At 37.8% G+C, this 14,251-nt stretch overlaps 2 protein-coding genes across 3 annotated transcripts in view; one reads left to right on the forward strand and one right to left on the reverse strand.

Annotated features, from left to right (window-relative positions):
- The window catches only part of LOC107729214 (protein HID1-like), a 25,482-nt gene extending 12,204 nt beyond the window's left edge, over positions 1-13,278 (forward strand). Inside the window, exons 7-20 of one of the 2 annotated variants that reach the window (XM_016539647.1) lie at positions 1,143-1,350; positions 1,513-1,569; positions 1,663-1,803; positions 1,889-1,979; positions 3,406-3,557; positions 3,675-3,753; positions 4,104-4,268; positions 4,854-4,989; positions 5,512-5,603; positions 5,698-5,843; positions 5,921-6,013; positions 11,783-11,874; positions 11,953-12,111; positions 12,917-13,278. In XM_016539647.1, the coding sequence (XP_016395133.1) occupies positions 1,143-1,350; positions 1,513-1,569; positions 1,663-1,803; positions 1,889-1,979; positions 3,406-3,557; positions 3,675-3,753; positions 4,104-4,268; positions 4,854-4,989; positions 5,512-5,603; positions 5,698-5,843; positions 5,921-6,013; positions 11,783-11,874; positions 11,953-12,111; positions 12,917-12,980 (1,675 nt within the window). In that variant the 3' untranslated portion in view covers positions 12,981-13,278. Of the gene's footprint in view, positions 1-1,142; positions 1,351-1,512; positions 1,570-1,662; positions 1,804-1,888; positions 1,980-3,405; positions 3,558-3,674; positions 3,754-4,103; positions 4,269-4,853; positions 4,990-5,487; positions 5,604-5,697; positions 5,844-5,920; positions 6,014-11,782; positions 11,875-11,952; positions 12,112-12,916 lie in introns of both variants that reach the window. The other variant, XM_016539648.1, reaches the window with a different exon arrangement.
- Positions 13,279-13,754: 476 nt separating this feature from the next.
- Positions 13,755-14,251, reverse strand: part of LOC107729200 (otopetrin-2-like) — an 8,803-nt gene continuing 8,306 nt past the window's right edge. Inside the window, exon 7 of the mRNA XM_016539631.1 lies at positions 13,755-13,925. Within this exon, the coding sequence (XP_016395117.1) occupies positions 13,755-13,925 (171 nt within the window). The remainder of the gene's footprint in view (positions 13,926-14,251) is intronic.

The following is a 14,251-nucleotide window of genomic DNA, read 5'->3' on the forward strand; positions in this document are numbered from 1 at the left end:
CCCCTGCCCCCGCTGGACTGCGTTCATATTATTTTATTTGGGTCCGAACCGCGGTTCGTTTGCGTCATCAAGCCAGCAGCTATTTACCCCGTTGCTTAGTAACGACGGCGCAGGAGAAGGCGGCAAATGCATAACATTGCTCTCTGCACTTTTATATATTTACGTTTTTGAACCGTTCGTTTTGTTTACAAACCTTCGGTACATAACGGTACTTACATCTGCCTTACGAATGTACTGCAAATGCTCTAAAGAATGCTGAAGGCGAACATAAATGTGATATACAGCTCTCTGTTTGCAGCGCGTCAGTCACGCTCGTCAAGAAAGTGAGTGAAACACACACAAACACACATTTTTATCAAATAATACGTCATTAATAGTGGTTCACTTCCGCGATTTGGTACGATTGCGTTCACATCAGCAGAGAACTGTACTGGAGTTCATTTGAACCGTACCCCAGACCACCCTTTTTAAGCGGACTCGGGTACAGTTCTCGGGTGCGCACCCGAGTTCGGAAGACAGTGTTCACATCATCCAAACGAACTGAACTCTGACGTCAATCGAACCCGGGTGCGCACCAAAAGTGCTAGTGTGAAAGCACCCTAAAACTAAAGGGTCTTAAAATTAATTTTACTTTCTAATTCATAGGCATGTAGGAAGTAGGAACACAACACTTGCATGATGACACAAAACTTTGAAAAAAATCATATGATTAAAAAATATATCTAAATTAAAAGATTTTTTGTTTAAAACAAGACAAAATAGGGGTAATAAATAAACTTAACTGTCACAAGATTTCTTACTCCTTTGGCAGATAGTTTGTATTGTTTTTAAGAAAAAACAATATTAACTTAATATGTTTTGTCATTTTGCTCTTTTTAAAATAAATGTATCTTGATTAAAGAATGTTTAGATATTTGTACTGGACAATCAGATAAAAAGAGTTTTTTTTTAAGTGAACACCCTAGCATCTAACTAACAACATCCTGGCATCAATCCAGAATTCCCTAGTAAATGTACTATCGTCATGCAGTCCTGATCATGCAATGGTGTGGAGTTTCGTACCGGCAAACACCACTCACATTGTCTTATATAAATGTCAATGGAAAAGTGTTGTAAACATTGACAGCCTCTGCTTGTTTCAGACACGCTCTGCCTCTCTTCACCTCCCTGCTGAACGTGGTGTGCGCGTATGACCCGGTGGGTTACGGGATCCCCTACAACCACCTGCTCTTCTCTGACTACCGTGAGCAGCTGGTGGAGCAGGCCGTGCAAATCCTCATAGTGACCCTGGAGCACGAGGGCGGACAGCCGTACCGCCCACCCTCCCCCTCCAGCGTGGTAGACCAGGATGTAAGCACACCACACCCCATAATGTACACAACATCCACTCACATGGAGTAAAGGTCAATAAAAGGCAAAGGATCTGGATAAAATCGGGAAAGACAGAATGAATAATAATAGTCTAATGGTCACTGTGTGAACTATACCTTCTCGTTTTCTTTTTATTCGTAGTCTATTGGTCCAAATAACCTGTTTGTGAATTACCTGTCCAGAATTCACAGGGAGGAGGTACGGAGAGCCTTCATCTTAGTATATGTCAAGAAAATACAAAGAAACTGCATTGTTCTCCTTATGTTTGAGCTGTTTTCCTTGTGTCTGCAGGATTACGACTTTGTGCTGAAAGGTTTGGCGCGCCTGCTGACCAACCCACTCACTCAAACATACCTGCCCAACTCAACCAAAAAGATCCAGTTTCACCAGGAACTGCTGGTCCTCTTCTGGAAACTCTGTGACTTCAACAAAGTAAGAGATTAGGCGCTTAAATACAGTCATCTCCAAATAATGACGGTGAATAATTCGCACGTAATTCCCCTCTTTACTGTTGCAGAAATTCCTGTTCTTTGTGCTGAAGAGCAGTGATGTGTTGGACATATTAGTGCCTATTCTGTATTACCTGAATGATGCCCGAGCTGACCAATGTAAGTGTGCTGAAAGGAAGATTTTAAAGGGATAGTTCATCCGAAAATGAAAATTCGGTCATCATATACTCACCCGCATGTCTTTCACATAAGACTTCCATTCATCTTCAGAAAACATATGAAGGTATTTTTAATATTTTCTCAAACTTTTTGCCATATCCATTTGAGGTATATGCAACCAAAATATATAAATTGACACTGTAGAAGAATCCCACGATTTTTAAGTCTTCTAAAGAGACACGATTGCTTTATACAGATTTTGTATAAACATTGATCAACGCACATTCATAGAGCACATCAATTATGGTAAATGGAAGATCAACCACGCAAGAAGAAACTTCATTTGTTCTTGCAAAAGCTCACATGTGCTTGAGTGACATGTGAGATCAAACCACATTTGAGCTTCCATTTACCATATTTATTTATATTTATAAAATGGATAGTTCCGGTCCTTGATTCTGATTGGCTGAGCCACGTTCTAAGCTGTTGTAAATTACTCTACAAACATACACCTTTGTTTACGTTTGTGTGTTGCTCGGCAACCACTTTGTTGCAACCACAACTGATTCTGAGGAACTACATTGTTTGGTGGAAGAATAATGTTTTTATTAATATCATTACACTTTATTTGCTCTGTTTTATTTTGTGAAACCTTACTACATATATGGAATAACCGTTTTATTTACAGTGAATTTACAACGGCTAAGGGGGTTTTAGGCACTCCGCTTCGCGTCGTACCTAACAACGCCCCTTAGCTGTTATAAATTCACTTTAAACCACGGCTTCTTGGGGCTTATTGCTTTAATTTATTCACATTTGTGACCCTGGACCACAAAACCAGTCATAAGGGTCAAAAAGAAAAATCAATAATTTTGACCCATACAATGTATTTTTGGCTATTGCTACAAATATACCCCAGCGACTTAAGACTGGTTTTGTGGTCCAGGGTCACATTTTATGTGAATAAAAGGTTCAATTAAATCTGTTCATCATATAAAAGCAGTCATGCCTCTTCAGAAGACTTGGAATAAACCACTCTATTCATATGAATTAATTTTGCATTGTCTTAGTGAACATTTTGAAGTGTCAAAGTTTTGGCAGTATGGACTTTCAGTGGGTGGACAGAAATCTCTCAGGTTTCATAAAAATCTTAATTTATATTTCAAAGATTAACTGAAGTCTTACAGGTTTCAAACAACATGAGGGGGAGTAAATGATGACAGAACTTTCATTTTTGGGTGATCTATCCCTTTATAATTTTTTCTCCCTGAAGTCCACTGATAACGGTTTCCTACATCAAAAATGAACTATTTAGTTTTTTGTCTCGCTGACCCTAGGAACAGCCTGTTTTTGTTACTTACTGTACCTTGTAAGATCTCTATTAAATGGCTTCTGTGATGCTGTTATTCTGAATGTTGAACTTCAGCACGGGTCGGTCTCATGCACATCAGCGTCTTCATTCTGCTGCTGCTGAGTGGAGAGAGGAACTTCGGTGTGCGTCTGAACAAGCCGTACTCGCTTCATGTCCCTATGGACATCCCTGTGTTCACGGGCACACATGCCGACCTGCTCATCATGGTGAGACGCTTGCCTGCTTCAGTTTTGCAATTCACATAAAAGTTATTTTTGTGTCTGGTTGGACTATAAAAACATATAAGATGTTTTGAAATCTCTAAAAACTGGTCATGTGTGAAGGTTTTCCACAAGATAATAACCAGTGGCCATCAGCGTTTACAGCCTCTCTATGACTGCCTGCTCACTATTGTGGTGAATGGTGAGTATTAAGAGTGTCTGGGTTTGCACAGGGCTTTACTTGGATTCAGATTTTAATCTGTTGTTACGCCAGAAAAAAAACTAGAGGTGACACTTTATTTCTTTCATGTGGTAAGAGACTGAATGAATTATTCCACTTGGGGTGAGGCCATTTTCATCAAAGAGAACAAGTCCAGTTGGTTTCCTGAGATCAGAAAGGGCTTTATTTAAAACGGAATGGTCAGATTAATGTAGAATGAATGCTTACTGTATAAAAAAAAAAAAACTCTCCAGAATGTTTCGTCTGTGTAGTTTTGGTGAGTGACAGTCAAACGTGTTCTTTGCGTCACATAATACCTTGTCCCTGTTTAGTGTCTCCCTACCTGAAGAGTCTTTCCATGGTTGCGGCCAACAAGCTCCTGCATCTCCTGGAGGCGTTCTCCACCACCTGGTTCCTGTTTTCTGCACCTCAGAATCACCACCTGGTCTTCTTCTTGCTGGAGGCCTTCAATAATATCATTCAGTACCAGTTTGATGGTAAGATCAACAATCGCGTTCATCTTTGCCAGGTAAATTCTAAATTTGAAGGAGCCTTTTAGACACTCTGTTGCTATTCTGCCAACTCCATGTCCATGTGGTACTTGGTGCAAATTACCGATGGAAACTCTTTTACATGTGACAATTATTTGACTATTTGCATTTTTTGTAAAAAAAATTTCATAAGGGCAGTTTTTATAATTGCTTTATTAAATGTATCTGAGTTGTCTTTTATGTCAAATACTTAAAATTAGCCAATTAATTCAGTCAGTTAAATCAGAATACTATAGACTGGTACCAATAAAATGTTATCAATACCAGCAAAAGCTGTCCTTACGCTACAGAGGTGGAAAAGAAGCTGCATATGTTGTTTGGCATTTATGTTGTTAATACAGTTTAATGCCACTCAAAGATGCCATGCAATTATTTACAGAACGATTGCATAATGTATGTGTGGTGCAGGGGAAATTTTAGCTCCCTTATCTTGAATTTGTGGGGCATTTTGGTCCACTTTGGTGGAATTCTTGCCTCAGGTCTCTGTTAATTTCCTCCCCTGACCCCCAACTCTGATAATGTTTTGATCAGGTAACTGTAATTTGGTGTACGCCATCATTCGGAAGCGCAACGTCTTCCATCAGCTGGCCAACCTGCCCTCCGACCCCACCACCATTCAGAAGGCCTTGCAGAGGAAGAGGACATCTCCAGACGCTATTTCTCGCACCAGCTCGCTGGATATATAAATGACGGTTATTAATAAATTATGGAATAAATTATCTACAGTAAGCAAGCAAAGAACATTCCCCATTTCAGTCTAGCGCGAGTTATGCACTCTTGCTAAAAACCCAACTGCAAACTAAATCTCTTATTTACATTGTATCTGCACATTAATGTTTATGATGTTAGAATTTGTGAGAGTTCAAAATTTGAAAGTTTTTATATATATTAAATCAAAAAAGTCCAAATAGATTTAGTTTAGTGGTGCAGGGGAAATTTTAGCTCCCTTATCTTGAATTTGTGGGGCATTTTGGTCCACTTTGGTGGAATTCTTGCCTCAGGTCTCTGTTAATTTCCTCCCCTGACCCCCAACTCTGATAATGTTTTGATCAGGTAACTGTAATTTGGTGTACGCCATCATTCGGAAGCGCAACGTCTTCCATCAGCTGGCCAACCTGCCCTCCGACCCCACCACCATTCAGAAGGCCTTGCAGAGGAAGAGGACATCTCCAGACGCTATTTCTCGCACCAGCTCGCAGGAGACGGTGTCCATGGAGGGCTCACAGCCAGCTGTGCCGGCTGAACCCGGCACTCTGAAGGCCAGTCTGGTGGCCATGCCAGGTAGCTTTGCTCATTGGTGTTAGTATTAACCAGTTAATATGAGACAGTGGCACTTTGTGTGAGTTGCTTTGAAAGACAGACTAACTCTCTTTAGGCATTGATAAACTGACGGAGAAGTCCCAGGTTTCAGAAGACGGTACTATGGTAGCTGTGCCACAGACAGAATCCCCACAAACTCCTGAACACAGTGCTGCAGCTGGAACCAGCGACACAGAGTCCATCTCAGGAAGAGACAATGAGGTTAGTGGAGCAGACACACAATCACATCCATGACTTGCTCTTCAAATGAAGGTGATAACAGTAATGCTTCTTTCCAGGATGTCTTCTACACTGAGGCAGAGATGGCAAGGAGACGTCTGTCCAGCTCATCATCGTCTGCCATCAGCCACTGGAATCCTAAGCCAGACTGGGTAAGAAGACCTTCGTCATCACAGCCTTTCTTATCAGTGTCCTACAAAGGTCATTTTTAACCTTGAGTTAAAGAAACTGTTTACCCATAAATGAAAATGGTCATTATTTACTTTCCCCCACGTCATTCCGAACCTCTTATGTTCCATGTAACACAAAAGGAACACAGACGTGGCTAAATAAAGATTCTTCAAATTCTCTCACTTTGTTTTCCATGGAAAAAAATAAGAACATACAGGCTTGAAACAACATGAGGGTGAGTAAATAATGACAGAATTTTCCTTTTTGGGTAATCTTAGTCCTATAATATACTGTGTTTATCTTATTCCATGTTTTATAGAATTCATACTTTACTCTGGCTCCTGGGTCGGGATTTGAAATTTCACACTCTACATTTGTAAACCCTTAAATTTAACAGGTTAATAACATAGATTGGGCAAGTACAACATGCAATGAGCACATAACCTCTTTTATTCAAGTCAAGTCAAGTCACCTTTATTTATATAGTGCTTTATACAATACAGATTGTCAAAGCAGCTTTACAGTGTTAAACAGGAAAAACGTGTGCTGATAATGCAAGAGGACAATAGAAAACAGTCAGTTTATCAGTTAAAGTCAGTTCATTGTTCATTCAGTGATGTCATCATCCAGCTCAGTTCAGTTATCTTCTAATAGTGTCTGTGCAGTCAAGTCAACAATGTTGCCAGAAATTAAACGTCCCCAACTAAGCAAGCCAAAGGCGACAATGGCAAGAAACCAAAACTCCATCGGTGGCAGAAATGGTGAAAAAAACCTTGGGAGAAACCAGGCTCAGTCGGGGGGCCAGTTCTTCTCTGGCCTGACGAAACCAGCATGGCGTGGTTTAATTCCAGGCTGCAACGCACGTCAAATTGAGCAGAGGACCCATCTTGTTCTTGTGGTCTTGTGCTGATGGTTGTCGAGGTGACGAGTTCTTCACAGGGGATCTGTCTCTAGGGTTTGTCTAGTTGACATGGTCTCCGCTGACATTCAGGGCTGTAGAGGTCATCTCTAGGTTCTAGCCTAAAAATCCTTTAACGGATTTGAATTATAGAAAAGTGATCTTGTGTTATGTGTATGCCAGGTTAAAGAGATGGGTCTAGATTTTAAACTGACAGAGTGTGTCTGCCTCCCGAACAATGCTAGGTAGATTGTTCCAGAGTTTGGGTGCTAAAGAAGAAAAGTTGTTATTATCAAATGGCCAGAGTTTTGGGATTGCAGCGGACGTGAAGGACAAAAATGCAATATGAGCTCGCTCAAGTACTGTTGAGCTAAACCATTCAGGGCTTTATAAGTAATAAGCAATATTTTTAAATGTATTCGTTGTTCAATAGGGAGCCAGTGCAGAGCTGACAGAACCGGGCTAAAATGGTCATACTTCCTTGTTCTAGTAAGAACTCTAGCTGCTGCATTTTGGACCAGCTGGAGTTTGTTTATTAAGCGCGCAGAGCAACCACCCAATAAAGCATTACAATTATCTAACCTTGTGAAAAGCAATGTTCCTATTACTGATCCTTGTGGTACTCCATACTGCACTTGAGAATAATATGATACTTCTTCATTCACTGCTATGAGTTGATGACAGTCAGATAAGTAAAATTTACACCATGCCAATGCAATTCCACTAATCCCAACATCATTTTCTAGTCTATTCAAAAGAGTGTTGTGGTCGATAGTGTCGAACGCAGATCTAAGATCCAGTAGCACTAATGTACTATGATACAGTCTAAATCCTGACTGGAAATCCTCACAGATACAATTTTTCTCTAAGAAAGAATGTAGTTGTGAGGAGACTACCTTTTCTAGTATCTTTGACAGAAAAGGGAGATTTGAGATTGGTCTGTAATTAACTAATTCTCCTGGATCAATTTGTGCTTTTTTTAATGAGAGGCTTAATAACAGCCAGTTTGAAGGTTTTGGGGACATATACTAATGACAATGATGAATTCATGAAATTCAGAAGAGGACCTATGACTTCTGGAAGCACCTCTTTTAGTAGCTTAGATGGTCTAGAATCTGGCATACATGTTGTTGGTTTAGATGATCTGATGCGATACTGTCCCTGACAGCTGCATGGTTATAATTTTATCTCTAATAGTATCGATCTTGGAAATAAAGAAGTTCATATATAAAGTCATTATTGCAATGCTGTTGGGAAATGTCTGTGCCTGCTGATGCTTTATTTTTTGTTAATTTAGCAAACGACAAGCCAAAACGAATTCATTTAGTCTAAAACGAAACTGAAACCAACGCTGCTTCTCTCATTCGACACAAAATCAAATGCTTCCATATTTGTGATGTATTTGAATGCCAAAATATTATTTATTATGTAGCCTACTTCACTCGCGTATAAAGTCATTATTGCAATGCTGTTGGGAAATGTCTGTGCCTGCTGATGCTTTATTTTTTGTTAATTTAGCTACTGTATTGAATAAAACCTGGGGTTGTGTTTGTGTTAGGGATGTTTGTTTTAACCCGTTAACCGTTAACTGACCTTGAAGAATTTTGACCGATTAATACAATCAGTTAAACGGTTTAAAAAGGCTTTTTTTTTTTGTAATTTATCAAAATATTTAAAAAGGTTTGCTGCATGGTTGAAATACGCTATGCATATAAAAAAGTTGCGTATACAAAATTTATGCTTATACAGCTAAACGCGTCTCTGTGTGGACGAGGCCTAAGTCTCATTTTATTATTTCGTTCAGAAATAGGCCTAATGCCGACACAAAATGTTTACAAACATTATAATAAACACTGTAAACATAGCTAGGCTATTTTAGTTCCCCTCACTCCACAACAAATCCTTTCAATTAACAGTATTTAGAAAAGAACAAGAATTAAAAATATAAGAAGCTATAGCTAAACGACAAGCCAAAACGAATTCATTTAGTCTACGGTGACGCATTGCTGCCACACGCATATAATTTTTTCCATGCATTGCTGCCACACACATTTATTTCCGCTCAATTATGTCGTAATAACGAGATGTTATGTCGTTTTAACGACATCTTTTCTCTTTATTTGAAATACACTGTTTTAAATGTATTTTAATGTAATGGTTTAAATTTTAGCGGCATGTTTATTAGTATTAATCTCCAATCTGTCTACAATATAGTGCTATCCAATAACTGCGTCATAAAAACGACATGTTTTCCCGTTATTATAGATATATGGTAGCCTACATTATGTGAGCGAGCTAAGCGTCCGCGCTGCTGTCGCCACAGTCTGACATAAACGAGGATCTGCACGCTGCTGAAATTATTGAAATACACTGTTTTAAATGTATTTTAATGTAATGGTTTTAATTTTAGCGGCATGTTTATTAGGATTAATCTCCAATCTGCTTGTCGGTTAACGGTTAATAATTGGTTAACGAGCGTCAGTTGTCGGTTAGGAAAAATAACCGAAATTAACATCCCTAGTTTGTGTTCTTCTAAAAGAGATGAAAAGTAAGCAGATCTAGCAGTTTTTAAGGCTTTTCTATATGTAGAAGTCCTTTCTCTCCATGCAATATGAAATACCTCTAGTTTTGTTTTCTTTCAGCTGCACTCCATTTTCCGGGCTGCTCTCTTTAGGGCACGAGTGTGCTCGTTATACCACGGTGTCGGAATGTTTTCCTTAATCTTCTTTAAGCGTAAAGGAGCAACCGTATCAAAAGTGCTAGAAAAGAGAGAATCAGTAGTTTCTGTTACACCATCAAGTTTTTCTGAGCTATTGGATATGCTGAGGAATTGAGACAATTGAGTTGAATTTGCAGCTTTAGCTATATGGAGTATACACGAGACTAGATAATGATCTGAGATATCATCACTCTGCTGCAGAATTTCAACACCATCAACATCAATTCCATGTGACAGTATTAAATCTAAAGTATTATTATGACAATGAGTAGGCCCTGACATGTGTTGTCTAACCCCAATGGAGTTCAGAATGTCTATAAATGCTGATTGTTTTCATTATCAACATGGATATTAAAATGGGTATTAAAACTACCTGGATAATCGCCAACAATTAAGACTTTATCTGCAGCCAGCATTTTCTCAGAAAATCAGCAAGTTCTTTGATAAAGTCTGTGTGGTGCCCTGGTGGCCTGTATACAGTAACCAGTACAAACATCAAAAGGAATTTATGTTATATAAAGCACAATTACTTCAAATGAATTATAATTGAAACCAGACCTCTGAGAAATACTGAAAATATCACTATAAACTGTAGCAACACCTCCCCCTTTTTACCTTTTGGACACGGCTCATGTTTATAACAGTAATCTCAGGGGGTAGACTCATTTAAAGTAATGTAATCATCTGCTTTTAGCCAGGTTTCTTTCAAACAGAGCACATCTAAATTATGATCTGTGATCATATCATTTACAAAAAGCACTTTTGTAGAAAGGGATCTATTATTCATTATCCAAACTTTATAATTTGTTTATCTGTATTATATCTGTTTGTTATTTCTTGAACATCAATTAAGTTGTTAGCCTTAAATTTGTTTAGATGCTTTTTGTATTTGCTAGTTCGGGGAACAGACACAGTCTCTATAGTATGATATCTAGGTGAAAGAGTCTGAGAATTAACTGACTTCTATGACGTGAGTTTATGATGTATGTGCCCACCTCTTGAAAGAGGAATCAAAATGACTCTCCGTAGATTATAGCATAGATTTTAGCATTTCTGTTCAGTAGTATTCATTTTTTTTCTTTCTGATAAAGAGAAAAAGAAATAACAGAAATATGATGATTATTTTGAAAAGATGGCAATAAACATTAAAGTCTTTTGAACTTGTATTTTATATATAGTAAGTAAAAAAATATAAAAAATTGACTAAGAAAATGTTTTTAATTTAATATTAAGTGAACATTCTACTTTCATTTTATAGCTAATTTAGCTTTTGTTTATGGTGAAATTAAGTTGTAAAAAGCCCAAAAAGTATTATACTGATTGGCATTAAATAACATTTTGGCTTGTGTCTAAAGAAAATATATTGATTAAGCATATGGTCTTTATTATAAATAATCTTTTTATTTTGTATGAATGTTTATAAAAAATAAAAATAAAAAAATCAGTGCAAATAAATTCACCATGAAAAGAAAATACACTTTAATTTTCTAAATGCATGCTATTGATATGTGAATAATTCATGCATATATTATTTTTTTTTTATTATTATTATTTTTTTACATATTTCCTTAAAGGGGTCATATGATGCTGCTAAAAAGAACATTATTTTGTGTATTTGGTGTAATGAAATGTGTTTATGCGGTTTAAAGTTAAAAAAAAACATTATTTTCCACATAACTTTTATGAAGAATATCTCTTTGGATTTGAGACTTTAGTCTTTGCAACTTTACAGATCTTCTTTATGCACCAAGAGCTTGTAACACTCCAAAGAGAAAGGAAAAAATGAAATTGCATCATATGACCCCTTTAAATCAAAATACCATAATTTCTCTGGTGACACATGCAGGACTCATCCAGTCCTCATAAACCCTGCTCCTGCAAGCTTACATTGATCTGCCTCACATCTCCAAATCCAATCAACAACCGACTCATAGAACCAAGTCCCCGCCTGACATTTTTTTCTTTGTCGATAATCCATTAAACTCATATGTGCGTCACAATAAAGAAGAAAATATCTGTCAGTACTTTAGTTTCATTGCGACTTTAAAAACAACTCCAAAGTTAACAATTTCAAGTATGAATAAAGCCCATGAGAGCTCTCTCTCTCCCCTGTTGTCTGGACTCATATTGCAGGTCCTGTCCTGGAAGAGCAAACTTCCACTGCAGACCATCATGCGCTTGTTGCAAGTACTGGTGCCACAAGTGGAAAAAATCTGCATTGACAAGTAAGAGGAGAGTTAGTCATTGATGGATGCATGTAGTTTGTTTTGATGCTGTGAAATGGTACTTTGTTCTTGAATTAGGGGTCTAACAGATGAATCTGAGATCCTGAAGTTTCTTCAGCATGGCACTCTAGTGGGTCTGCTGCCTGTGCCCCATCCCATTCTCATCAGGAAATACCAAGCCAATGCAGGAACTGCCATGTGGTTTCGCACGTACATGTGGGGAGTCATTTACCTGCGGTTAGTATGACATTGCAGTTTGTGCTGGGTTTTCTCAGTGGGTGTTTTCTGGGCATGTAATCAGAATGGCATCATTTATCCTTTCAAGCAAAAACATGACAGATGTTTTAAAAATCTAACATATTATTCAGAAACCGAATATTCATCTTGAAATAATGTAGAGCAGGATTTGATTTTATCTGTTGGGGTTGTATTGGACATGTTGGGGGTAAAACAGGCTATGATATTTTGAATACAATTTTTATATTCATGTGCATTTGATTGGATTGTGAAAAAAGGACATTTATTCTATTTTTTTTTTCACGCCAAAATAATGCTCCTAAAAATAAGCATAAATAATAATAATAAATAAAAATAACCTTTTTTTTTCTTTGGATTTTGAGGGAACAAATGTATAAATCCTGCACACTACTTAAACTTGCATTATTACAAAATTTTAAATTCTATATTTTTGATATAGTATATAAGGCTGACTAATTGGAGGTGGTGCCTTTGTCATTATTAATAGCTCTAAATACTCTTAATAAGTTGTTGCATATTTTGACTTTTTTTTTTTTTTTTGCGTTATAAAATATTTGTATGATCAAATTTAAAGTTTGTGTAGTGTGTGGGATTTTTTTTCTAATTCATATTTGACATTTGTCCAGTGCACCTATGAATGATTCAGGTGTGCGAGGCACTGTATTTTACTTTTGATTTTTGGGTAAAATATGTCCGGCATATATTTTTGGCATATTTAACTCAATTCAGCCAGGTAAATAAAATAAATTTGCGAGTTTAACATTGTTCTGTCTTTTCACTGTAGTAATGTGGATCCTCCCATCTGGTACGACACCGACGTGCGTCTCTTTGAGATCCAGAGGATGTAAGAATGAGCTGTAACCTGTCGGTCCCTGACAGCCCGCCCTGCAGACTTCATCTTGCCTTGTCATTTCACTTTAACCCGTTCCACTTCCCCAGAGAAGAGGCGACACATCATAGACTGTGAGACTCCACGAGAAGTGCCCATAGCTGCCAGACGGCCTATCAGTGGTCTGTTTGCCCTGGCTGGTGTACAGATGATAAAGTGTCTAAATATAAAGCATGCACGCTCTGATAGTAAAAGCATACTGTGGTCAGCAGCTTAGGCAGCCCAGACATGTGAAACTCTCTCACTGTGGTTTTTATAGGAACGCACTTGTCGTTGTGTCACATTTCCTGTTCAGACCTCATTTATCCATAAGGAACAAAAGCATAAAAAAACAGAGAGTACAGCAATATGTTTGCTCATTTTAATCTGGGTACACAGTGACCAGAATAAACAGAAATTGGGAATCCACAGGCGCTAATGAAAAGGTGGATCTCTGGCATTACTTCTAGAGGGTTTCACCGCAATGCTAACGGTCAAATGCCTGTAACAGGATTAGGCCATATTTCAAATGATAACTGTGACATCATTCTCATATTTAAAAAGATTTCAGTTCAACATGGTCTAGACCTCCACACACACTAACATATACACATCGTTGTATTATACAATAAAAAGGTAGTAAAAAATAATACAAATTTCTCTTTCAAGATAAACAAAAATACACTATAAAAAATATCTCTATTTTACAAAGATATGTGCATAAGCTTGTACAGTTCTTGAGTGGTCGGTTGATTTACGAGGTGAGGCACACCTCAAACAGACTAGCCACTGAGTGCATACGGTAGAAGATCCCAAATGGCATTCCAATATTCACAACCGCTGCCCACGTTTGGAATTCATAAATGTTTGATCCGACGGTGTTGTCAAACTGAGGCCGGGCTCCAAAGGCAGGCATAATCCAAAGCTACAAGACACAAATGCAATGTACAGAATTAGATTTAAAACTAGTTTCTGACTCTGATGCGTTAAAGACACAGAAATCTAGGAGTTATACACACATAGGATGCATTCAGAAAGGAACAGAAAGCACAGGATTTGGAGCGGCTTTTTAAAGCCACAAAATTGTGGCAAATAAGACAACCATCGTAGAGCGATCATTAATAATCAAGGTGCTTGCTCCACTCCCAGCTTCTTCTTCTAATTTTATGTGATGAGTAATAAATGTGATAGAAGTTAATCCGATGCATGGGTATGTTAATAAAACAATTAACAAACCATGAAAAACATACG

This window comes from Sinocyclocheilus rhinocerous, unplaced genomic scaffold (assembly GCF_001515625.1).
Source record: "Sinocyclocheilus rhinocerous isolate Xijiao unplaced genomic scaffold, SAMN03320098_v1.1 scaffold1630, whole genome shotgun sequence".
NCBI classification, from domain to species: domain Eukaryota; kingdom Metazoa; phylum Chordata; class Actinopteri; order Cypriniformes; family Cyprinidae; genus Sinocyclocheilus; species Sinocyclocheilus rhinocerous.